Genomic DNA, 19,924 nt, shown 5'->3' on the forward strand with positions numbered 1-19,924 from the left:
AATCTGGCAAAGCACTGCCCACAACTCTTCCAATCACAGCTGTGAAATTAAGAAGCCATCGAAAAGGCTTTAACGGCAATCAATGCCAGCCTTGAGGCACCTTTCCCAAATCTATATTTCTAAATTTATCCTGCCAAAAGCAGTATAGAGATCATGTACAATGGTAGGATCAGATTGTAAATGCATAAGACGCAATAGTGCTGCTCTCTCTGCTAATTAAGACTTATTCAACGTCAACGTGAAGCAAGCCGGTGGAACAATCTGGTACCCAGGCCAAAGGGTGTTTTCAGGAGGTGAGTTCATCTATTTATTATTTTGCATGCAGCTCTTGATGAATGTTGTTGAATTTCCAGGTTGCTCCTTATTTTGAGGCAATTTCAGAAAGTTTATGATGAGTGGACTGTTTCACATTCCTCAGCATTGCTCCAGCAAAGATCTGTAGATTTGGAGTTTTGTGCCAGGAGGGATTACTTAACCCTTCCTTGGGGGAAGGTGGTGGCAACGTGGTTTGTCACTGGACTAGTAATCCAAAGACCCAGAATAATTCTCCAGAGACCTGAGTTCGAATCCCACCACAGCAGATAGTGAAATATGAATTGAATCAGTAAATATTTGGAATTAAAAGTCTAATGATGACATTGCCGATTGTTGTAAAAACCCATCCTTTAGAGAAGGAAATTTGCCATCTTTACCTGCCTTACAAGTGACTTCAGATCTACAGCAATATGGCTGACTCTTAAATGTCCTCTGCAATGGCTTAATAATCGGCAGGGGTTATGGGGAGAAGGCAGGAGAATGAGGATGAGAAAATATCAGCCATGATTGAATGGCGGAGCAGACTCGATGTGCAGAGGACACTGAAAGTCTGCAGAGGGATATAGATAGTTTAAGTAGAGTTCAATGTTGATCAATGCGAGGTCATCCGTTTTGGTAGGAATAACAGCAAAATGGACTATTATTTAAATTGTTAAAAATTGCAGCATGCTGCAATGCAGAGGGATCTGGGTGTCCTTGTGCATGAATATCAAAAAGTTGGTTTGCAGATGCAGCAAGTAATTAAGAAGGTAAATGGAATTTTTTCCTTCATTGATGGAGGAATGGAGTTTAAAAGCAGTGAGGCTGTGTTGCAGCTACAGAGGGTGCTGGTGAGGTCACACCTGGAGTACTGAGTACAGTTTTAGTCTCCTTACTTGAGAAAGGATGTACTGGCACTGGACGGTGTGCAGAGGAGATTCACTAGCTTGATTCCGGAGTTAAGAGGATTAGCTTATAAGGAGAGACTAAGTAGCCTGTGGCAATACTCATTGGAATTTAGATGGATGAAGAGGGATCTTACAGAAACATATAAAGTTATGAAGGGAATAGATAAGATAGAAGCAGGGAGGTTGTTTCCACTGGCGTGTGAAACTAGAAATAGGGGGCAAAGCTTCAATATAAGGGGGAGCAGATTTAGGACTGAGTTGAGAAGGAACTTCTTCAATGAAAGGATCGTGAATCTATGAAATTCCCTGCCCAGTGAAGCAGTTGAGGCTATCTCGTTAAATGTTTTTAAGACAAAGGGAGATAGATTTTTGAACAGTAAAGAAATAAAAGGTTACGGTGGGCAGGCGGGTAAGTGGAGCAGAGTCCACAAAAAGATCAACCATCATCTTATTGAATGGCGGAGTAGGCTCAAGGGGCCAGGTGGCCTACCCCTGCTCCTACTTCTTATTTTAGCTAGCTCACAAAGGTGTTTTAGCATATTTAGCGGCTCATCGAGGACAGCAAGTTAAACACAAACTTGACGAAAGTCAAATCTGCTGATCTGTATAGCTCAGTATTACATAATACCATGGGCAGGTTTTTCGGGTCCCACCAGGAAATTCCCACCCAAAGTCAACAGACTTTGGCCTCTCTCCAGATTTTCTGGTCCCACCTGTACCGATTCTGGCTGTATCTCATGTATCTTCCTACTATGTGATTCAAGGCTCAACAGCACAGTTTATTATTACTATTTAGATTTTCTTTTCATTGAGTTAAGCTGAAAAAAACTCTTTACATTAGCAAAATGTAACAGAAATTATGAAGCAAAAGCACAAGTAACATCTGCCCAACTTGGATCTGTCAGTATATAGTTGGGCATTTCGATTTGATTAAAGTGTTCAAATACAACATTGCTTCATAGCAAGCACAAAGAACTTGCACATACTAAACAGACTCAACAGGTTTGATGTGTACCTTTTCATGCCACAGGCATCAGGGCAGGTTGGACACTTCTCGCAGGTATCCCCAAATGCTCCAGGTTCAGTGCATGAGCATGAGCCACAGGCACAGCTTCCTCTACCACTGCAAATTTGACCATCATCTGAGAGACATGAGTCCATTTCTGTTGAACAGTTGCAGTTGTCCCCAATCCAGTTGGCATGACACTTGCATTCACCACAGAGGCACTCTCCATGCCCTGAGAAGAGAAGGCAGAATTAAATATTCTATGTAATAATAGCAGTAATACAAATCTAACAAAACATATTAGGATTAAATCTGCCCAGCCACAGGTAGAAATCTGCCTAGCGACAGCAGTAGCCAGTCTTCAAAAGGCTGGGTGAGATGGAACTTTCCCAGTTACGAGATTAGCAGGCATTGAAATTGAATCAGGTGTGAATTGCCAAATTAATAGACAGCAGTTGACCGAGACGATTGGGAAATCAGTGAGGCAAACATATGTTAATTTCTAGAGTCAAGGAATGTGAGAGAGGCAGAAAACCAAATACACAGAATGCAGAATCAAAGGGGAACAATGGTATAATTGCTAGCACCCTCAGAGAAGTAGGTAGGTCAGTTTACATCTAGCAGCCTGAAGGCTAGTTTTACATAATTATAAGCATTATTAGTGTCACAAGTAGGCTTACATTAACACTGCAATGAAGTTACTGTGAAAATCCCCGAGTCACCATACTCCGGCGCCTGCTCGGGTACACTGAGGGAGAATGCAGAATGTTAAATTCACCTAACAAGTACGTCTTTCAGGACTTGTGGGAGGAAACCAGAGCGCCAGGAAGAAACCCATGCAGACATGGGGAGAATGTGCAGACTCTGCAGACAGTGACCCAAGCTGGGACACTATTTTTGTGATCAAGTGCTTGAACCCAGAATCTTTTATTCAAAGTGCGCTTCCAACTGAGCCACTTCTGACAAGACTACCCCTTACTAAGCCTCATTTGAGTTCCTAATGTCGACATTGATTTGGAATATGTTTCTCTGTACTCAACATCTGCTAAATTGTACATACTAGAAATACAGGTGTGCCCCTCCAGAAAACAGTACCATGCCAAAGAGAGTGTAATTGATCTTGGGGTGATCAATCACACTCACACAATCTGAAATTTAAAACAATTTAGCTGAAACGTGATTTGGTTTGCATCTGCTCAGGGTTTTCATCCTCGAGCCAGGTAGCGGGAGTACAAAAAATTCCCAGATCAGCCCACCCACCACGGGAGAAAATGGCAAGAAAGACAGAATTTTCACTGTGGGAGGGTGAATGGGTGCAGTGAATGGGCCAGCTGACCAGGAAAGAGTTCTGGGTGAGTGTGTGTTCGAGGGATGAGAGGGAGGGGATAGGGAGAGTCTGGCTCACTCCTGGTCTCAGGGTTCTCATTCACCATCACACACTCTCATAGTGAGTGAGCACCCAATGCTGGAAGTGAGCTGGACACTCACACACTCTCACCCTTTCCCACTTTATTTTTATTACTCTTTTTTTTTATTGTTTTGACATTTCTTTGCTCAGCAAGTTGTTTCTTTTCATACATCAGTTTAAAAAAATGTGCTTAATGTTGGATATCCTTAAGTATCCAAAATTTGTTCATCAGCCCCTTGAGAAAGAAATTGAAATGAGGTGACCTACCCGCCATGCGAAGAGGTTGGACAAGCCTGAGCTACAATGTCAATGGAGTAAATTTATTCCTGTTTCTAAACTTTAATTATCATGTGACAGATGGTGATGTGTGTTCAACAGAAAGAAGGCGAATATGTATTGTTTAAAGTAAAACAACAGCATTTTGCTATTTGGAATTTAGTTGACCTGAATCGGCCTAAAAGGAAAGGTCGAAAGTACAGACTATTCTACTGAGCCTAATTTATGATTGGCAATTCATTTAAAAAACTGTACTGCTCTATCTCAAAAGCCTGAAACAAAAATCTTGTCAACCAAGTTAATGTACCTTTTCCTTTCTTGCTCAATGTTTCCTCACATCTTATCTGCAGTGTTTTAAACTATTCTTTATGTTGATGATGGTATTTCCTTTCGCCCAGTGCTCATGCTTCTTGTTCTTGCCACCAGTTCCATCCATTCCCTGGGTGGAATCGCAACTGAAATCTACTTGACCATAAACCAGGGCTGGTTTAGCTCAGGGGCTAGACGGCTGGTTTGTGATGCAGAACAAGGCCAGCAGCGCGGGTTCAATTCCCGTACTAGCTGAGAATTCTGATTTCTCCCTCTGTGTACCCAAACACGCACCGGAAAGAGGCGGCTAGGGACTCCTCACAGTAACTTCATTGCAGTGTTGATATAAGCCTACTTATGGCAGCACAGTGGCGCAGTGGATTAGCCCTGCAGCCTCACGGCGCCGAGGTCCCAGGTTCGATCCCAGCTCTGGGTCACTGTCCGTGTGGAGTTTGCACATTCTCCCCGTGTTTGCGTGGGTTTCGCCTCCACAACCCAGAGATCTCTAAAAAAATATAAAAATATAAGCCTACTTGTGACAATAAAGATTATGTATTTATTTCATTTTACAGAGGGCCGGCTTTTGCTAGCGAGGTAGAAAGCTGGAATCAGGACATTTCTTGACTTGGCAGTCCCGTCTTAAAGCACACAATTTTCGCTCTGGGGAAGAGAGGGCAGTATCGAGCTGGTCCTGGGAGCGGCGGCCACAGGCTAGAGAGTATCATGGTGGTTTGGTTGGAAAAACGTCCTTTGAGACTTTTCCCACAATTGTTTTAGAAACGGTTAAGGTCTCCAGCCCTCACTCCCCAACCCTCCATTATCCTCCACACAATGAACATGCCCCTACATGCCACTTCCATAACCACTCACTCAGCATCTACAATGGACAGATCTCAGCAGTCATGCGGAAAGAAATAAAACCTATGGCAATCTAATAGAGTTCACACTCATATACACTTGGTAGGGAAAACAAAACTTCCATTCGTGAAACCCAAAGATTTTAAATCCCTTAAGTGCCTGGGTATAAAAACGTTCTATTCAGTAATCACTTCAAAGACAGCCAAATCCTTTAATAGCATCCATAAACTGTCAATCAAACTGTGAACTCATTTTGAAACTCAGCCAAGCAGTCACAACGGCTGTCACTATAATAACAGCCTTTGGGAAATGTCAACAAAGAACTCTACTAAAACTGCAGAAACAGATGGTAACAAATGTTTTTAACCAATAATAGATGACCTGTCTGTCAAAGCAGTCCAGCAGAGGTTTTATATTTTTTAAATCTAACTGGCAGGTTCATCTTGTTTTTCCCCCCATTTTTAAAGGGTTGGGAGTTAAAAAAAACGTAAACAGAACTTATCAACCCATCACAAGTCTACTCCATGAATTTCTGACACCCAGGCTGTGGGTTAAGGTCCTTATGACAGCAAAAGTGGGGTCTGTTTGAACTCAGTACTCATGTCAAATGGCTCCTAAATTCTGAAACGGTTATGGGACTTCTGCATTCAGGTCCCACCAACCATTATTAAAGATCTCTGGAGTTGGCCTGGTTTTGCAAAATTCCAGCCCACGTTTCCAACCTTCTTCTTCATAAGGTCTTAGATCTCCATTACATCGCTCCAACCTCAGTCTATCTGCTACTGGGGCTCTTCATATTTTTGTCACCTCCGAACTCAATTATTTTAATACTCTCTTGGCTAGAAATCCTGCATCCTCCGTGAACTTTAGCAGGCCAAGGGGTTTCCTCATGCTATGAAGGCCCTTATAGCAAGGAGTGCAAAAACTCCAAATAGTGCAAGACGCCCTAGCTTTCCTCCGAGATATGAAGTAAATCACATGTATGCCTTAGGCTCCTTTCGTCAAAGTGGCAGGATAGCACTTTAATTGCTTTCTGCTGCCTCAAAAAAATGCTTGCCCATTGTGCCACTACAAGTGTGGGCACCAACTCCAATATCTAATGACTCTGTTCACAGAAATTAGGGTATGATTTGCCTCATATTACAGTGACCAGTGGACGTTATGCTCCCCTCTACTTGACCAGCACAAATTTAGAATTTCCAGTGCAATTCTTTTTGTTTATGTTCTTGGATAGGGAAGTCGTGTTTCCAGCTGGGTCCTTTTTTCTTTCATAAGCATTATTTTTGGCTTTGTACTTGTATTTCAAGATAGTTAAAATCTAAGAAAATCTACAAAAATTCACAACATCAACATAAAAACAGTGGACGCCAAAGGCCGTTCACGCTAGCCAGCGGAGTGGAAACCACTCCGGCGCGGGCCTAGCCCCTAAAGGTGCGGAGAATTCACGCCACTCAGGGACCCCCCGCCCCGCCGGGTAGGGGAGAATCCCAGCCAGCATCTTACATTTACATATAGTAAAACCGTTATTATCCAGCATTTGAGGTGACACTGTTTAATTCAAATGCTGATTAATGGAATATAGTACAATACTTCCAGCATGAACTAAAATGCAAGGACTCAGGAAGTAAAGAACAGTTTTCTTCTTACTTCTAATTTTCAACAGTATACTGAAACATAAATTATAATATAAAATCATTCAGTATACATGTACAAGCTCTGGATAACTTCATAATTGCTTCCGGTTGGTAAAGTGATGATTCATGCCGAGGGAACATCATAAATTCCAGTGAGTACAGAATTCTGGTTGGTAGAGTGCCAGAGAATACAAAGTTTACTGTAGTGCCTTTAATGTAATGAAATATGCCACACCGGTACACAGAAGCATTATAAAACAAAGTATGACACCAAATCACACTCAGAGTCAAAGTGGGGAAGTCTGCAGAAAGGCATGTGAGGAGCCTCCAATAAAATGCCCTGGAGCAAGGGTGTAAGGACAATTTTAGCACTCCTACCAGCGCCAGCTGAGATCAAACAGCTCAAAACAGGGATTGCGTTACAATCCTGTAGAGACAGAACTTTTGAAAAGAGATATGGATTGCCCAGGGACACTCATTTCATGTTTTAAAAATTTTACATAAACAAACTAAAATCAACATTGAAATGTGAAATCTAATTTTATATTATTTCACAGATTTGAGGACAAATTAATTATTACTTACATTCCCCTGTTTCACCTCCCCGAAGTTGCCTTTGCAGGTAGCAATGAGGTTGCTGCTGACAGCTGGAGCTCCCTCTCTCCCAGGTGGTCCTCCTCTTGAAAGGACCTAATTCTTGAGTGGACACTCCTGGTCTCAAGGGTCACTCTCCCGCTTGCTTCCTCCAACCAACTCACCACCTCTCAGTCTTCTTTTACTCCACCCAAGTGCTACCAGCCAATGACACTTTGAGGCATCACCCCAAAAGCCCTGGCACCTAAACTTTCAATTCTCATAACAATACGGTACGGTCATTCTTTTATAGCCTTCCCATGAAGGCACAACGCCCCATCAATTGTCTGCTAAATTCAGCACTGACCTGCTCTTTGCATCCAAATATACTCATCAGGCACTGATGACCCTGCATGGACCTCGTGCAGAACTGAAACAGACCAGTAAAATTCTGGCCAATTGGCACTTGAAATGCCTTAATCAATTTGCTTTTTGATCTGTGTGCCATTTTGAATCCACATGCCATCCGCTCCTCAAAATCCACAGTATTCCCAAGAGATTTTACATTTTCCCCCCACTACCCGAGGGCAAAGGGCCTGAAAATCCTGGCCCTTTTTTTCACATTCCATCAGCCCTAAATCTCTTTAGGATTATGTCAATCAGAGAACTTTTGTTTACAATATCAATACTCAAAGTTTTTAGTGCCTACAATTAAAATAGCAACTACTTTCCCCTTATTTAGTTGAACAAAAAACATAAAATCCCTACAAATGTCGTAAATGATAAGATAGCCAGCTGACCAAAGTTTGCATTCAAACGGATCATCTTGATAGTGTCATGGAAACCCATAATTCCTGCTTCTTCCGCAGATGTCTCAGTAATCTTGTGAACTCCAGAGCAATAGTACCACAATAGTTTAACAACAGCTGCCAAATCCCTAAATGGCAGCAACAGCTACTTTTCACTTTTCAAAGAAGAGGTTTTTGAACTTGGTCGAATCTTAAATAAATCAATATCTTCAGTACTGGATTGAGCATGTTATTGCAACACACCCTACCACTTCTCTTACATTTCCCACTGGGAGAGCTAAAGGGATCTAAAGAAAGTCGCAAGAAGATATGGTATTAAAAAATCTTGGAAGGGTTATCAAGGCTAACAGCAAGTACTTTTATAAATATATTAAGGGAAAGGAAGTGGGATTGTGAGTCCATTAAAAGTAGACACAAGCTGGGTAAATAATGGTTCAGAAAAGAACAACAGTCTCAGAAAACCTTGTATCAATGTTTACAGTCAGAAAATAGGAATGAATACCAATGGTCCAATGGACCCAAACTAAGTTAAAGAGAAGCATTTTAATGGGTTTAATGTAAGGAAACAAACGGTAATGGAGAAAATAGTGATACTTAGGATAGGCAAATCTATAGGACCAGATAATTCCCAGACGAGCATATTGAGAAAAATGGATGAAGACCGTACAGATGTATTAGTCATCATTTCCCCAAGCTTTCTAGGTTCAAGAATTGTGTCTTTGTTAGAAAATTGTAAATATTACTCCAGGAAGAGACCAGGTAATTAAGTCTTCTCAGCTTTACATTAATCATGGGGAAGTTACTGGAATCTATCGTCAGAGATAGAGAGAAAGAGCACTTGAACACATTTCAGCGAATCAAACAGAGCCAGCATGTATTTCTGAAGTGTGAGTCATGTCTAAATAATGTCGATGAAGTTTCTAAGAAGGTCACTAGAATGGTGGGTGGAGAAGTGCTGATGGAAGATGTCTGTATGGTTTTCCAAAAGTCATGTGATGAGGTTCACACAAGAGATTATTAGCAAAAATAACAGAAGACCTGTAAAGACTCAATTACCTGGAAAGACACGCATGCAAAGTATCATCTTGCATCATTGACTTTGTCTATATATATGGTTGTGGAGCCCACCTCTTCACTCACCTGATGAAGGAGCAGCGCTCCGAAAGATAGCGATTCGAAACAAACCTGTTGGACTTTAACCTGGTTTTGTAAGACTTACAAGAATTGGAGGTTAGCTTGTAATGAAGGGTTTGTAATTGGTTGGGGGTGTAAGAGACAAGGAATAGGGATAACATTTATATTTTCTAGTTTTCTTTTTTTAAATTTAGAGTTCCCAACTCATTTTTTCCAATTAAGGGGCTATTTAGTGTGGCCAATCCACCTAGCCTGCACATCTTTTGGGTTGTGGGGGCGAAACCCACGCAAACACGGGGAGAATGTGCAAACTCCACATGGACAGTGACCCAGAGCTGGGATCGAACCTGGGACCTCGGCGCCGTGAGGCTGCAGGGCTAACCCACTGCGCCACCGTGCTGCCCTTATATTTCCTAGTTGATGGTATTTGACAAGTGGTGTTCGCCAGGTAAGTCATACAGTACAACTTTATCAAAATGACACCAGAATTTGAAGGGCTAAATTACCAGAACATATTGCACAAATCTGGGTTGTATTCCTTTGTGTTTAGTAGTTTGAGGAGTGATCTAATCATGATAAAGAGATTTAATGCTTTTGATACCGAGGGCAGACTCTTCTAATATTTTGTCAGCATCATGTTGGGATTGCTGCATGTTGATAAAACTAACAACTCCAGGGCAGTGTAACTGGGGGTGCCAGAATGTTGCTCCCCCTCAAAGGTTTCCAGCTAAGGGTTGCACAGCAATTGTTGGGGGGATAGTCTATCAGGGGAAAACAACAACAGCAGTCAAAGCTCTGTTGTTCAGTAGGGAGGGCCAAAGCGCAGAAGAACAATAGTTATATGGGCTCTCTAGCCAGGGACACAAATAGGCGCTTTTGTTCACGCGAAAGAGACTCCAGGATGGTATGTGGCCTCCCTGGTGCCACGGTCAAGGATGTCTCTGAATGGGCACAGGGCATTCTTATGGGCGGCACGGTGGCACAGTGGTTAGCACTGCTGCGTCACAGCTCCAGGGTCCCAGGTTCAATACCGGCCTCAGGTGACTGTCTGTGGTGTTGCACTTCCTCCCCATGTCTGTGTGGGCTTCCTCAGGGTGCTCAGGTTTCCTCCCACAGTCCAAAGATGTGCAGGTTAGGTCGACTGGCTTCGGTAAATTGCCCCTTAGTGTCCAAAAGGTTTGGTGGGGTTACTGGGATAGGGTGGAGGCGTGGGCTTCAGTAGGGTGTTCTTTCCAAGGGCCGGTACAGACTCGTTGGACCAAATGGCTTCCTTCTTCACCATAAATTCTATGATTCTATGAAATTATAATAGTGCAGATGAATGCGTGGCTTAAGAGTTGGTGCAGGAGGGAGGGCTTTAGATTCCTGGACCACTGGGAAGTTTCTGGGGAAGGTGGGACCTGAACAAGCGGTCTACATCTGAACTAGAGCAGGACTAACATCCTTGCTGGCGGGTTTGCTAGCGCTGTTGGGAGGAGTATAAACTAATTTGGCAGCGGGAGGGAATGCAGATTATGAGCAGAAAAGGGAATCAGCATAACACAGAAAAGCAATCAAGACAGAGGGAATACAGCGGAGTAAGTTTCAAGGGAGTAAGGCGAGGCTGGATGGCCTCTACTTTAATGCTAGGATTATTACAGGTAAAATGGATGAGGATTGACACATGGTATTGTGATATAGCAGCCATCATGAGATATGGTTGAGGGAAGGGCAGGATTGGCAACTCAACATCCCGGGATTTAGAATCTTCAGGCTAGACAGAGGAGGGGTAAAAGAGGAGGAGGCATTGCATTATTAGTTCAAAAGTCAGTTATTTGCGATAAGGAGAGATGATATCTTGGAGGGGACATCAAATGAAGGTTTGTGGGTCAAGCTTAGAAAGAAAAATGGGACAGCCACATTGCAAGGTGTTAGGAAATTGAAGAACAAATATGTGCAAAATTCACAAAGGTGTGTAAATAACAAAATCTCTCCCTCACCCCCCAACCCTTCTGTCCATGGGAAGTCCCTCCCACAAGACCCAACTGCCAACATCTCCTCCTTTCCTGGATAAGCCCCACTGCACCCCCAGCCAGACCTGAAACCCTTCCCTCCCCCAGTCAGGCCAACAATCACATCCCGAACCGCCATCCAGGCCCCAACTTCCCTACCCATCCAGCCCCCAGACCCTGACTCTTCGCCCTCTCAGGCCTGATTCCCCTCTCCCCGATTCCCCCACACCAGCCAGGCCCGACTGCCCTCTCGCCGGCAGCCAGACCAGACACCGATCTGACGCTCTGTCAGAAGTAATGACCTTTCAATTTCATCAACTTAGATGAATTCAAACCTGGCACCTAGGGATGAAAGTACAATGGGTGGGATTCTGTGATCCTGAGGTTGAGTGTTGACGCCGTCGGAAACGCCGTCGGGTTAAGACGGCGTCAACGCGGCCTCAGGATCAGCAATTCTGGACCCTACAGGATTCACACCGCTCCAGCTGCTGATCCTGTCGTGGGCGCTGCGGGATCCGCACATGCGCAGTTGCACCGGCACCAATGCGCACATGTACAGTGGCGCTCTTCAACGCGCTTGCCCCGACGCAACATGACGTAGGGCTACAGGGGCCGGTACGGAAGAAAGGAGGCCCCCAGCAGAGAGGCCGGCCCGCCGATTGGTGGACCCCTATCAGGCCACATCAGAGGCACCCCGGGGTCAGACCAACCTCCCCCCCCCCCACACTGGTCACCCCCGGACCCTTCAACGCCACGGTCCCGCTGGCTGAGAGCAGGAGTGAACGGCGCCGGCAGGACTCGGGTTTTTTACGATGGCCACTCGGCCTATCCTGGGCTGAGAATCGGTGGGCGGTCCCCGTAGAGTGGCCCCCAACCGGTGCCGCACCAACCACGCCGGCGCCAATGGCGGTAAATCGTGTCCCGGCATCGTGGTGCGATCTGCGCCGGTTGCGGGAATTCTCCGCCCCGACCCCGGGCTAAGAGAATCCCGCCCAATGTGCTAATCCACTTACCACAGTTCCTCCTTTATTCTCCATTCTAAACTACTTACTTTCCATCTTCTTGCTTCCTCTGCAAAGGCCCACATAAATTACTGTGTGATAAATACATTTTAATGTTGTTGGAAATTAGGCTGCTTGCACTCACAACAGTAGGTATCAGCCCAACTCTTCACATTTTAGCCAGAGTGAGGTGGTGTCATGGTAATTTGACCATATTAGTAGTCTAGAGTCACAGGCCACACACACCCAGGACCAGGTTTGAGTTCCACCATGGTAGCTGGTGAAATTTAAATCCTATCAATAAAAATCTGGAATTATAAGATAGAATGAGTAATCGTGACCACTAAGGCATTGCCAATTGTCGTAAAAACTCATCTTTTAAAAATTAATTTACAGTATGTGGGCATCGCTGCTTAGGCCAGCATTTATTGCCCATCCCTAGTTGCGTTTCAGACCGTGGTGGTGAGTTGCCTTCTAGAACCGCTGCAGTCCTTGAGCTGTAGGAACACTCACTGTGCTGTTAGGGAGAATGTTCCAGGATGTTGCCCCAGCGACAGTGAAGGAGCGGCGATATATTTCCAAGTCAGGATGGTGAGTGATTTATAATAATAATAATCTTTATTATTGTCACAGGTAAGCTTGCATTAACAAAGCAATAAAGATATTGCGAAAATCCCCTGGTCGCCACATTCCGGCGTCCTTCAGGTACACGGAGGGAGAATTCAGAATGTCCAAATTACCTAACAGCACGTCTTTCGGGACTTGTGGGAGGAAACCGGAGCACCCGGAGGAAACCCACGCAGACATGGGGAGAACATGCAGACTCCGCACAGACAGTGACCCAAACCGGGAATCGAACCTGGGACCCTGGCGCTGTGAAGCAACAGTGAAAACCACTGCGGGGAACATCCAGTGAGTTACTGCAGTGCCAAACAACACAAGCAGCGAGTGATAGACAGAGCCAAGCGATTACACAACTAACTGATGAGATCTAAGTTCTGCAACCCTGCCGCATCCAGTCGTGAATGGTGGTGGATAATTAGGTAACAGGGGAAGGAGGCTCCACAGTGATCAGTGAAAAAGATAAGGCTGAAGCATCTGGAACAATCTTCAACCGGAAGTAAGAAGTGGTAGATTCATCTAGGCCTCCTTCAAAGGACCCCAGCATCATAGCTGTCAGTCTTCAACAATTTCACTTCACCTCACATGATATCAAGAAACAGCTAATAGCACTGGATACCACAAAGGTGACAGGCATGGCAACATTCCAGCAACAGTGCTCCAGAACTACCTGCACCCCTAACCAAGATAATAAGAATCACTTATTGTCACAAGTAGGCTTCAGTGAAGTTACTGTGAAAAACTCCTAGTCACACATACCGGAGTCTGTTCGGGAAGGCTGGTATGGGAATTGAACCCGCGCTGCTGGCGTTGTTCTGCATTACAAGCTAGCTATTTATCCCACTGTGCTAAACCAGCCCCAGATGTTTCAGTACCACTACAACACTGGCATCTACCTGACAATGTGGAAAATTTCTCAGGTACGTTCTATCCAAATCCAACCCAGCCAATTACTGCTCCATCAGTCTGCTCTTGATCATCAGCAAAGTAATGGAAGGGATCATTGACAGTACTATCAATGTGGCAGTTAGATCAACAACCTATTCATTGATACTCAGCTTGCATTCCACCAAGGTCAATCCGCATCTAACCTTTGTCCAAAAACTGGCAAAAGAGCTGACCTCCAGAAGTGAGGTGAGAATCACTGTCCTTGATATCAATGAAGCATCTGACCAAGTATGGCATCAAGGATCTCAACACAACTGGAGTCAATTGGAATTAGGGAGAAAAATATACACTGGTTGGACTCGTGCCTGGCACAAAGGAAGATGGATGTGCTTGTTGGAGGTCAATCATCTCAGTTCCACGACATCATTACAGGAGTTCTAGGCCCAACCATCTTCAGATGCTTCATCAATGACTTTCCCTTCATCATAATGCCAAAAATGGGGTGGGAGAATAGCGGGAGGGCCTTCCCGACATTTTTGCCGCCCTCCCGCTATTCTCCCCCCTCCCCGCCGAAGTCCCGACCCGAATCGCTGCCGCCGTTTTTTTACGGCCGGCAGCGATTCTCAGCTGTTAGATGGGCCGAAGTCCCAGCCCTTTCCGCCGTTTTTACGAACGGCAAACACACCTGGTCTTGCCGTTCGTAAAAACGGCGTCACAAACTCGCTATTAATAACCATGGCACCGATTGGCACGGCCGTACCTCCGTCTTGCCGGAGCCTACGGCGTCGGGCTGCTAGCCCCGACCGGGGACCAGAATCGGTCCCCGGTCGGGAAGGGGCGCGCTGCCGTAAAACCCGCCCGGGTTTTACGCCAGCTTTACGATTTCTCCCGTTTTGGGAGAATCTCGCCCGGGATGTTTGCTAATGATTTCACAATTTTCAGCAATATTCGTAACTCCTCAGATACTGAAGCAGTTCAAGCCTCTGAGCAGCAAGACTACACAACATTCAGGGTTGAGCTGATAACTGCCAAGTAACATTTACACCACAGAAATGCCAGCCAATAATTCTCCAGCAGGAAAGGGTCCAAGCATTACCCTTGACAGTCAATGGTATTAGTCTCTGAATTCACCACTCACAACATCCTGGCTGAAACTGACCAGAAACTGAGCAGGTCCAGCCATATAAATCTTGTGGCTACAAGAGCAGGTCAGAGGTTGGGAATTCTCCATTGAGGAACTCACCTCCTGACTCACCAAAGCCTGTCACAAGTCAGGAGTGTGACAGAATACTCTTCATTTGCCTGCTTGAGTGCAGCTTAAACTACACTCAAGAAGAGACGGTAGCACAGGGGCGGCACGGTAGCACACTAATTAGCACTGTTGCTTCACAGCTCCAGGGTCCCAGGTTCGATTCCCGGCTTGGGCCACTGTCTGTGCATGTTCTACCTCTGTCTGTGTGGGTTTCCTCCGGGTTTCCTGTCGCAGTCCAAAGATGTGCAGGTTAGGTGGATTGGCCATGCTAAATTGCCCTTAGTGTCCAATAGGGTTAGGTGGGTTTGCTGGGTTGCAGTGGAGGTGTGGGCTTGAGTGGGTGCTCTTTGCTAGGGTTAATGCAGACCCAATGGGCCGAATGGCCTCTTCTGCACTGTAAATTCTAGGAAGAAGCTTGATGCTACATAGACTGGGCAGCGTACCAACACTTTCTCAAGAGAAATTAGGATGGGTAATAAATGCTGGCCTAGCCAGTAATGTTCACATCCCATGAATGATCAAAAAAAAGACCCATTCAGGACAAAGCATCCCCCGCTTGATTGGCACCCCATTCATCACCTTCAACATTAATTTCCTCCACCACTAACTTAGAGAGGCAGGAGTGCATACCATCTAGAGGTGCACTGCAGCAACTAGCCAAAGCTCCTTCAATGGCACTTTCCAAACCTATGACCATTGCCATTCTGAAAGACAAAGGCAGCAGATCCACGGGAGCACCACCACCTGCAAACTCCCCTCCAAGCCACTAAGCCACTTGACTTGGAACTATATTGCTCTTGCTTCACTCTGGTTGGTCCAAATCCTGAAACTCTCTACCTACTACAGCACTATGGATGTACCTACAGCATAGGGACAGTAGTGGTTCAAGAATGCAGCTCACCACCCCTTCTCAAGAGCAATTAGGAATGGATCATAAATGGTGGCCTAACCAGCGACACAAAATCCTGTGAAAGAATAAAAGAAAACAAATACAGCCTTTAGTAGCTAAATTATAAAATGGCCGGACTGTCAAAAAATCCAAAGTTGATGCTCAGTAACGGATATTAGTGGAATAAAAATAGTTAACACGCTGCCAGAGGATGTGGTGGAAGCAGGCCCATTAGCAACATTTAAGAAGCATCTGGGTGGATACATGAATTAGGAGGAAATAGAGGGATATGGACCGAGTAAGGACAGAAGGTTTTTTTAAGTTAGGGCATCATGATCGGCACAGGCTTGGAGGGCTGAAGGGCCTGTTCCTGGGCTGTACATTTCTTTGTTCTTTGACATCGGAAGATCACATACTAGAAAATATATATTGGATATTGAGAACTGAACAGTTTTCTCAATTTCTGTTGATAAAGTTTCCTCCATCCAAAGAGAGCAGTGGATGGGAGGTGGGGTAGGGTCGATATGAGGATTTGCAAATTCACAGCTTCCGACTTGTGACGCTTATGCTCCACTGTGGTTTGGCTAAGACATAGCCTGCTTTCATGTCATTAAACTCTTTTTTTTCCCCCTATGGTGATATGCAGGATCCAATCGGAAAGCTAAGGGACAGGAATTCACTGCACACAGATGGTAAGCAGATTGGATTGGCAAAGTGGAAACTTGGCACTGAGAGTCTTATTGCTATTGGTATGAAAAATGAATATTCAGAACATGAATGGCTGATTTGGCCATTTTTACTATGTGACGTGCGAGCAATTTTTCACATTTTCAGTACAATGCCAGGAATTTATATACTTTTTTACTTCTTTACAGAATTCACTTTCCATCCTTGCAATTTGTATTATTAGTTGGTTTTGGAAGTTTACTTGTTCAAGTATCTATTTAGGTTTCTTAATATGGATTGCCAAACCGGCAATATAACTGGCAACAAAGCATTAGTTACAGCAAAATCACAGCAATAAAAACTTGTATTACTCCACCTATACTTAAAACAATCTAATCTTTACAGTGCTGGTCTGTTAGTGTGTTTCTCTTTCAATTGTGTCAAAGTTACCTTAACAATTGCTCAATGTTTATACTTTTCAGCTCCTACAATATTTCAGAAAAGCATGGTGCAAAACACAAAGGCCCACATTTTGTCCTATGAAATTAACAATGAGACACCACCGCATTATTGATATTAATGGGGGCCGTTTAGCTCAGTTGCCTGGACAGCTGGCTCATGATGCAGAGTGAGGCCAACAGCGCGTGTTCAATTCCCGTACCAGCTAAGGTTATTCATGAAGGCTCAACCTTGTCCCTCGCCTGGATATGGTGACCTTCAGGTTAAATTACTACCATTCAGCTCTCCCCCCTGAAAGGGGAAAGCAGCCTGTAGTCATCTGGGACTATGGTTACTTTACTGATATTAAACAGTAAATTGGGCAGCAACTTCCAATGGCCGCACATGTGCAGTCAAACATGAAAATAAAGAAAGTACTGTCTAGGTTGCCCTGCTCCTGCAGACTCTTTGTGAGGGATCTACCATTGGTGCATAGTTGCAATACTTACATGATAGATACACACTAAACAAAGCAGAAAAAGTTAGGGCCTGTTCATTTAGGTGTAAGCGAATGTTTAGCAGTATGTTAAATCGTACTTACTGCTAAACAGCATCTCTGGCATTGGAAATTGGTATTTACAAATAAATCTAATTTCTTCAGAGTTTAATTATTGTTGGAGACCTAAGAACACTAAAATGTATTTTATTAGCTCTTTCTTTCTGTCTCTTATTTCTCTATTAGTCTATATTTTCTTCCCTCACTTTATTTTGCTTCTTGTACATGATTTGACAATAAACTCCCATTTCCTAGGGTAGATTCTGCAGGTGGAATCTAATACACTTAGGATCATTGGAGCATTAGGGTCATATACAGGGTGAGCAATGCGAGCCTGTGAGAAGTGGCCTTTCCGTAGGCATTTTCCAGGGACCAGCCAATTAAAGCACACAACTGAGTCAAGCATCCAATTAGTAGAAGCAGGCCGAAGGATCCGGCAGAAGCCTGATTGAGGGGACAGTAATTACAAGAACACCAGCAGCACACACAGATAGACAATAAGAACATAAGAACTTGGAGCAGGAGTAGGTCATCTGGCCCCTCAAGCCTGCTCCGCCATTCAATGAGATCATGGCTGATCTTTTGTGGACTCAGCTCCACTTTCCGGCCCAAACACCATAACCCCTAATCCCTTTATTCTTCAAAAACTATCTTTATCTTAAAAACATTTAATGAAGGAGCCTGTACTGCTTCACCGGGCAAGGAATTCCATAGATTCACAACTCTTTGGGTGACGAAGTTCCTCCTAAATTCAGTCCTAAATCTACTTCCCCTTATTTTGAGGCTATGCCCCCTAGTTCTGCTTTCACCCACCAGTGGAAACAACCTGCCCGCATCTATCCTATCTATTCCCTTCATAATTTTATATGTTTCTATACGATCCCCCCTCATCCTTCTAAATTCCAACGAGTGCAGTCTCAGTCTACTCAACCTCTCCTTGTAATCCAACCCCTTCAGCTCTGGGATTAACCTAGTGAATCTCCTCTGCACACCCTCTAGTGCCAGTACGTCCTTTCTCAGGTAAGGAGACCAAAACTGAACACAATACTCCAGTTGTGGCCTCACTAACACCTTATACAATTGCAGCATAACCTCCCTAGTCTTAAACTCCATCCCTCTAGCAATGGAGGACAAAATTCCATTTGCCTTCTTAATCACCTGTTGTATCTGTAAACCAACATTTTGCGACTCATGCACTAGCACACCCAGGTCTCTCTGCACAGCAGCATGTTTTAATATTTTATCATTTAAATAATAATCCCGTTTGCTGTTATTCCGACCAAAATGGATAACCTCACATTTGTCAACATTGTATTCCATCTGCCAGACCCTAGCCCATTCACTTAAACTATCCAAATCCCTCTGCAGAAGTGTGTGTCTGGAAAGAAAAGTTGCAGAACCTGATATCAGAAGGGCAAGGACAAACCCAGGATTGACAGATATGGGGCGGGGTTCTCTCAGGCCGGGGCCAGGCCGGAGAATACCCGCGATTTGCGCGAATCACACCACGCCACACCGATGCCAGCGCACGATTCTCGCCATTGGCGTCGGCGTGGTTGGCACGCTCTACGCGGCCCCTCCCTGCCGTTTCTCGGCCTGGGATGGGCCGAGCAGCCATCGTGAAAAACCCGAGTGCCGACGCCACCGTCCAAACCTGCTCTCACCGGCAGGAACTAGGCGTGGAAGGGACGGGCAGCAGCCTCTTTGGGAGGGGGGAGGGCAGCGGATGTGGCCTGACTCGCGATCAGGGCCCACGGATTGGCGGGCCAGCTTCTCTGGCTGGGGGCCTCCTTTCTTCCACGCCAGCCTCTGTAGCCCTGCACCATGTTGCGTCGGGACTGGTGCTTGAAGGAAGCCACTGCGCATGCGCACGTTGGCAGCAGTGCCACTGTGCATGCGCAGATCCCGCGGCGCCCAATTGACGCCAGGATCAGCAGCTGGAGCGGCGTGAACTACTCCAGTGTCGTGCTGGCCCCCCTGTAGGGGCCAAAAGTGCTGGTCCTGAGGCCGTGTTGACGCTATCGAGAAATGCGACGGCGTTTCCAACAGCGTCAACACTTAGCCTCAGGATCACAGAATCCCGCCCATGGTACTCGAGATGGAAGCTGTAAGGACACAAAGGTACATTCTTTCCAGAGGATGCCAGCCAGCTCACCAAGCAAGCAGGAGAGGAACATTGAAAGTCAATAGCTTTCCAATTTTTCCTGCCCCTCCTACGGTAATGCCCACCAACTTTGGTGTCAGAAAGTACTGCCCTAAATCTCCATAAAGAGCTATGATAGTCTCCATCAGTTTGTTTACTTAGCACTCCTCATCACTAGGTGAGACCCAAAATGCTGTGCTTATGGTCTAAGCAAAGATTGACCTATTAACAGTCCTCTATTTCTTGTCTCACTGTAGAAGAAGAGGACAT

General features: G+C 45.0%; 1 protein-coding gene across 1 annotated transcript in view; it reads right to left on the reverse strand.

The window, feature by feature from the left end:
• The window catches only part of itgb5 (integrin, beta 5), a 172,701-nt gene that overhangs the window by 28,845 nt on the left and 123,932 nt on the right, over positions 1–19,924 (reverse strand). Inside the window, exon 11 of the mRNA XM_038789778.1 lies at positions 2,218–2,440. Coding sequence (XP_038645706.1) covers positions 2,218–2,440 — 223 coding nt within the window. The remainder of the gene's footprint in view (positions 1–2,217; positions 2,441–19,924) is intronic.

This window comes from Scyliorhinus canicula, chromosome 2 (genome assembly GCF_902713615.1).
Source record: "Scyliorhinus canicula chromosome 2, sScyCan1.1, whole genome shotgun sequence".
Lineage (NCBI taxonomy): Eukaryota > Metazoa > Chordata > Chondrichthyes > Carcharhiniformes > Scyliorhinidae > Scyliorhinus > Scyliorhinus canicula.